This window comes from Zootoca vivipara, chromosome 7, assembly GCF_965207765.1.
Source record: "Zootoca vivipara chromosome 7, rZooViv2.hap1.1, whole genome shotgun sequence".
Lineage (NCBI taxonomy): Eukaryota > Metazoa > Chordata > Lepidosauria > Squamata > Lacertidae > Zootoca > Zootoca vivipara.
The window spans coordinates 15,523,393-15,529,392 of record NC_142590.1 but is presented as its reverse complement, the minus strand read 5'-3'; the positions used below and the strand labels follow the sequence as shown (position 1 = coordinate 15,529,392).

Genomic DNA, 6,000 nt, shown 5'->3' with positions numbered 1-6,000 from the left:
ATGCTGTTATGTAATCGCTGCATGTAGGGTTTTTTTCAAATACACTTAGTAGATCTTGAGTATTCACAGGCTTCAGTAGCAGGCTCTAAACCTGGTGAAACTCAGGTGAAACTCAGAAAATTAGAATATCGTCGAAAAGTTCATTTATTTCAGTAATGCAACTTACTATTTTTAATTTTTCTTTTAATTTTTACAAATGCTTTCTTTTGGAAATTCCACAGTAATAAAACAAACAGTTACAATAATAAAAACATAAACATCGCTATTTCATTAGTTACATTCCATTTATAATTGACCCGCCTAATGACAAATAATTACAATTGCAACAAATAAAGGCTTGGCATATCTTGCTTTGCATGTCATGCATCTATCTCATATATTGGTTTCACTTTTTAAGTTGCATTACTGAAATAAATGCACTTTTTGATATTATAATTTTCCAAGTTTCACCTGTATGTTTTGCTGCACATCTGCAATGTGCAAAGACATTGCTCCACTGGGAAACTTGCAAAGATGTCTGACAGACTGCATTGGTGGCAAGGCTGGGGGGGGGGGACCTATGAACATCCTACTTTTCAATCATCCTTTGAGCCCACTGAGCAGTTACCTGTCTGCAAATGTCTGAAAGGAACTGTTGTTTTGGGGATTTCTTGGAATTAGTGGCCATTTTAAGGGGGTTACAGAAGATGGTTCCAAGTTCTAAAATATTTATGTTGCTTGGATCTGCCATCTTAAGTCAAATTCAGTTCCCAATAACATTTTCAGGAAACACATCACCTTGCACATTCTTGTAAATAAACCTTGGAGGGCAAAAAAAGGACATCAAAGTTGTTTCACTTTCCAATTTATTTAATTTGTGTAGCCTTTTTATATTAAGATATTGTACAACATAGATTTCCAAACAAAGAGTACAATTCCTTGTGCGGAGAGTCGGTGCAGAAAGCACAACAAATATTATTTGGAATATTACAGTACAACTGAGTATAAGGCAGCAGAAAATTATACATGTTTTGGTTATTGATTAACACATTCATTTCAAAAGAATCATCAACACAAATGTCTATTTTCCATGAGTGCTGAAGATAAAGTTAAGGCATTTATTAACTTGTTATATATAAGTATACACTGTCAGAAAGATTAGCCCTAGGTGACACTGAGTAAGTAGTTCTATTTTACTCTTATCAGGAAGCGTAGACTGGCCTTTGATTAGAATTGAGCTTGGATAGAATAAAGTTCCAGTGAAAATAATTCCACCTCTGCTGCACCTGAACCTATAATGTCTGCGGCTAGCTTTCTTTCGACTCTTTCCCTCAACCCTTCCACTTTCTGATACCTGGCAAGGAACCAGGCAAACAGGGTAAGATGATTCGGCAGACTGCCAACCCATCCATCCACCCTGTCACTATCTTCTACACACATTAACAAGCACCAGGTTTTGTAGAAGCGAAGTCACATAACTTCATCTCCTTTCCACTATCAACTATGAAGGGAGCTAATGAGAGCAAGATGAGATATTGCACAGATGGAGGGAAAACCAAAGTGTGAACTGCAGCTTGTTCATCAGTTTTGACTGCTCCAGTAGCATTTAAAGGAAGACATGCTTCTGCTTGCGGCTGGCGATACCAACATGGGAAGTTTCCACCTTGCCAACCTGAAATATATAATGTCATCCTTCCAGTTTTACCAGAACAGTGCAAGAGAAGGCATGCCACTTCTAGGGAGTTATGAACAGGTCTTTTTCTTCCCTAGCTTTTACTGCAACTTGTTAAGTGGGATTCTCATATTACCCTTTTGTTGCTTCCAAGTCCTAGAAGCCCTGGCAAGCAGAAGAGATTATGAACAGGATGCTCAAGTGATCCACTGGCAGAGCTATCTTCATTACAATGAATTTGTGTGGCGTAGCAAATCGTTTTACCATTGTAGAGTGCCTGAATGGCGTCGGTGCCCAGCCTGACCTTCTTAATATGACGTAACATAAGCTTACCAAGCATCTAATCAGAAACGTTCTTTTTGCTGGCTTCTGAAATCAACTTAATTGGTCCTTCAACAGAATGCAGCTTACATTATCAACACTGGAAGTATTTCTTTTATTGTTTTTATTTTTAAACACCTTTATTCTGTAGGCATATTAGCTTAGCAAGCTTCATAATTATTGCCAACACTATTTTCTTCTAGAAGCAGGTTTTGGCTTCCCAAAAGCATGCATTTTGTAATAAAGGTACAGATGTGAAATTTACAAAGCTGCAATTTGTGCAACTTACTTAGGAGTGAGACCTAGAGAATTCAGCGCGACATCCAACTAAACATGCAAAAAGTGAATCCTTGGAACACCTGATGAAAATCACTTTACTATGTTAAACGCAGCAGTCTTTCTCCCTCGGACCTGTAAAATGACCTAAAAGTGGGTGGAGGGAGATGGGGTGAAACAGACTTAATGAAAGGCTGGAATACTTTTGCTTAGTAGCACTTGGCAACGAGGATCGAGCGATTACTATCTTGTTCTATGCTCTTTTTAGCAAAACTATTTTTAGCCTCATTCAGGGTGAAAAAAGAAAAGTATTACGGATCATCCTAACGGAATAATTCATATTGCATTCACCTTCTGAATTTTGTAGGTTAAGGCAGGAGGACATCATTTCAACTAGCTCAATCATGGCTCCATTCAAACCCATGTTGTGCTAGGACCCCGATCTAGGAGACTGGGTGCACAGTGGATCCCACTATTGCCGTGGACATTCAAGTGGCATGAACACAAACAATTAAAAAAGCTCTGGATTAGACCTGCCTAAATGGTGTTCACCAAGCTAAACGCACCCAACCAGCTGTGCACAGCAACCCATGAAGGGACTTTGTAAACCTTTCCGTTTTGCTTTGTGGTCAGGAGTAGGGAGATCTGGCCATGCAGTGGCGTGGCTGCTTGCTACTGTTTCCACTTACTCACTATACCCACTTCTCCCCACAGATGCATCTTACCCAGTGGTGGAAGGCAGCAGCTTTGATTGCAGGAGCCAAACCTGCATTTGGCTTTGCTCCGTGTCAGGCAACTGCTACGTATCAGATTCACCAAGATGCCATGTCTGGCTTCACTGTCAGGCATTGCTTCCTGAGGAGTGCAGGTAGTTTTCTGCTGATGAGCCTAACTGCATCATGGCTGCATGGTGAATTAGTAAAATCTCTTGGTTTAATGTGCACAAAAAATACTGTATGGCTTCTTGTTTGTTCTCAGAGATAAATGTGTCACAGTGGGATTAAAATTCTACCTGTCAACCGCTGTAACTGTTAACCAACCCACTATGACACTTCATAGATTTGCAAGTTGTCCGGTCAGGACTTTAAAAGACTATGTAAAACAACACTTGCAGCTACAACATAATACTTCCACTCTCCACAACAAATACCCTGTTCAGGGCCATGAATGTTTATTCAATTAATTACGAATTTTGCTTTGGAATATAAGCCAATGCAAAAAAGAAAGAAAAGAAAAGAAGAAACTCTCTTTTTAAAATCTCAAGTGAACGTTTTCGGGAAACAAAACACCCTTCTAAGACACATAAATTATTTAGGAAGCAGATGTCTGCATTGTAACGGACAATTCATATCAATGACTGGCTGCCACATAGATTGCCTATTCCTTTGAAGCTTTGACTCTAGGCAGCCCAAACCCATTCCTGTTGCTGGTTTGCAGTGGTGTAAAAAGGAAAAGAAAAGAGTCCTCTGATTCACCCAGGGAGCATCAGCACAAGGAGAAGATGCCATACCTAGGACATTTCAAGCACTTTCTGTGCGATGGCCATTTTATATAATGTATACCTTATACTGAATGTTGCTGGGTGTAAACTAGCCCAACCCTCCCCAGTCTGGTAATATCTGCATATTTTGGACTACACCTTTCATCTGTCTCAGCCTGGATTACCTTGTTGGCTGATGGGACTTGGCTGGGGAAGGCTGAACTAGCCTTTAAAACTAAGTCAATGTATAACATGAAAGATTATCTGAATAAATTCAGCCCAGATTAGGCACTTTGTCATTGATATGACGTGTTTAGCAATCCACCACTGAATGAAAAGGGATTTGAAAATGCTTAACTTTGTGGAGCGCCATCTTGAGACCTACAGATTGTGGCAGTGATACAACCAGAATCCTAGGCCCTGTACAAACACACCACTCTTTTCTGTTCGCCCAGAGGCTTGGAGCAGCAAGGCACAGCATAATACAAATACATGATATCAAGTTTTAGGAGCTGGGGTTAAGGTACTGTACAAGGATTTTAAAAACAACAACAGCTGACCAGATTTATTCTTTTTTCAGTGTTGGACAATTTCTCAGAAAAAAATAAAATAAAACGAATTCTTTTTCACATTCAGCAGCTGCATCAAAGCTCAACAGCAAATAAAATGGTTTCTATCTACATTTATCTTGATGAGGAAAACCGTAAACTGCAAAATTCCTTTTTAAAAATTAAAATCCTATTAGTTAATTAATTGCTTCTAGGGAAATGGAACAATATATTCACTAATGAACAATAAATTCACCAATTTGTGCTGATTCATCACTTCCACACATTATTGAAAACAACTGAGGAGCAGTTTCAACAGTATCCCTTTAAGGAGTCCACTGTTGTGCTCACATGCAAAACCGCAACTCTGATATGTAGAACCAAATATTATTCCCACGTAAAACCATTGCTCTTTATGTAGAAATATGTGTGAAACTGCAGCTTTCAGAAGTCAGAAAGGATTGCCGATTTTCTTATTTTGTCATGTTTAGAACTGTTCCATGTTTTCCATTAAAACATTTTTTAAAAAAAATACTTCATTTTAGGTTATTAATTCTGTGACAAAATTGCTAAACATGCTCATTGCATGTAACTAAACTTTAGGTGATGCAGACAAAATGGGAGAAAAGGTGGAAGAGGTTTTGCACAACAATACTTGAATGATTCCGGTGGGTTTGTTTGTTTTTTCCGTTCTCTTCATAAGCTGCCAAGTCTCTTAGCTGGTGGCGGTATGTGCATGCATACGTTTTGCTACATCATAAACATAGGTGATGTCCGGTCGCTTCTCTGGATCTGGGTTGATGCACATATTAACTAATTGTCGCAGCTAGGGAAAAAAAAAAGAATATTATGGACACGAGGAACAAAAAGAAAAAGAAAAAAGCACTGTGTGACAAAGTTATTAGGGCTGTCCTTCTCTCCCTCCTCCAAACTTCAATTAGGAGTGCTGGAAAACTACAATAGTGTGGCAGTAATGCATACACAGGAGTGTAGGGGAGGGTTAGGGGAAGGGTAGTTCCACTGGTCATGCTCCTTTGTCCACCTTTGGTCCCTTCCCTGCACTCAGTTTTAACATGTGGCTCCTATAAGCTGTCAGCATGTGACAAGTAGCCACACCCTGGGAAACAGCTTTGATTGGCCAGATAACCCAAGTGAGGGTAGCTGTTGCGTCTGAAACCCTCAGAGTTTGGGACTTTCCCCTACATGTGAAGACAAGCTCTGGTGAATTGAGAGGATGAGACCAATAGTGAGTCCAATGGTCAAGGCAGCAGTTTCTACACGTGCTGCAGAGGGAAGTGAGAGGTAGAGGTCACAGCCCACATGGCCAATGACTAGAAACCATGGAAGCTGTAGTCTAATTACACTGAAGGGCCACAAGGTAGCCTCCCTGGCAAACCAGTTTAAAGTAGGTATTACTATAATCATTGGTATTCATTGAGTCATAGGTGTTAGAGCCACTTATTTACTCTAACTTGTTGCCTTAGAAGAAACAAGTTGGAAGAGACCCTTCAAAGGCCATGAAGCCTTGTGGCCCAAAATGTTATGAGCTGAATTTTCCCTTCAGTTCCTCTGGCAAGATTCATATGAAACCTGGTCATGTCATGTGAAGGACTCAGCGAGGGATTCATTTATGAGCAACATATACTGAACAACCAATACTGTCCCACACAGATAAATGTGGTTCCACTACTTCATGGGGATGAACTGTGTCCGTGGTTTTTAAT

At 39.8% G+C, this 6,000-nt stretch overlaps 1 protein-coding gene across 4 annotated transcripts in view; it reads right to left on the bottom strand.

Moving 5' to 3' along the window:
* Positions 1-828: 828 nt before the first annotated feature.
* NEK7 (NIMA related kinase 7) overlaps positions 829-6,000 on the bottom strand; it is an 83,934-nt gene continuing 78,762 nt past the window's right edge. For all 4 annotated transcript variants that reach the window (XM_035121366.3, XM_035121369.3, XM_035121365.3 and 1 more), the window contains one exon: positions 829-5,102. In XM_035121366.3, coding sequence (XP_034977257.1) covers positions 4,992-5,102 — 111 coding nt within the window. In that variant the 3' untranslated portion in view covers positions 829-4,991. The remainder of the gene's footprint in view (positions 5,103-6,000) is intronic.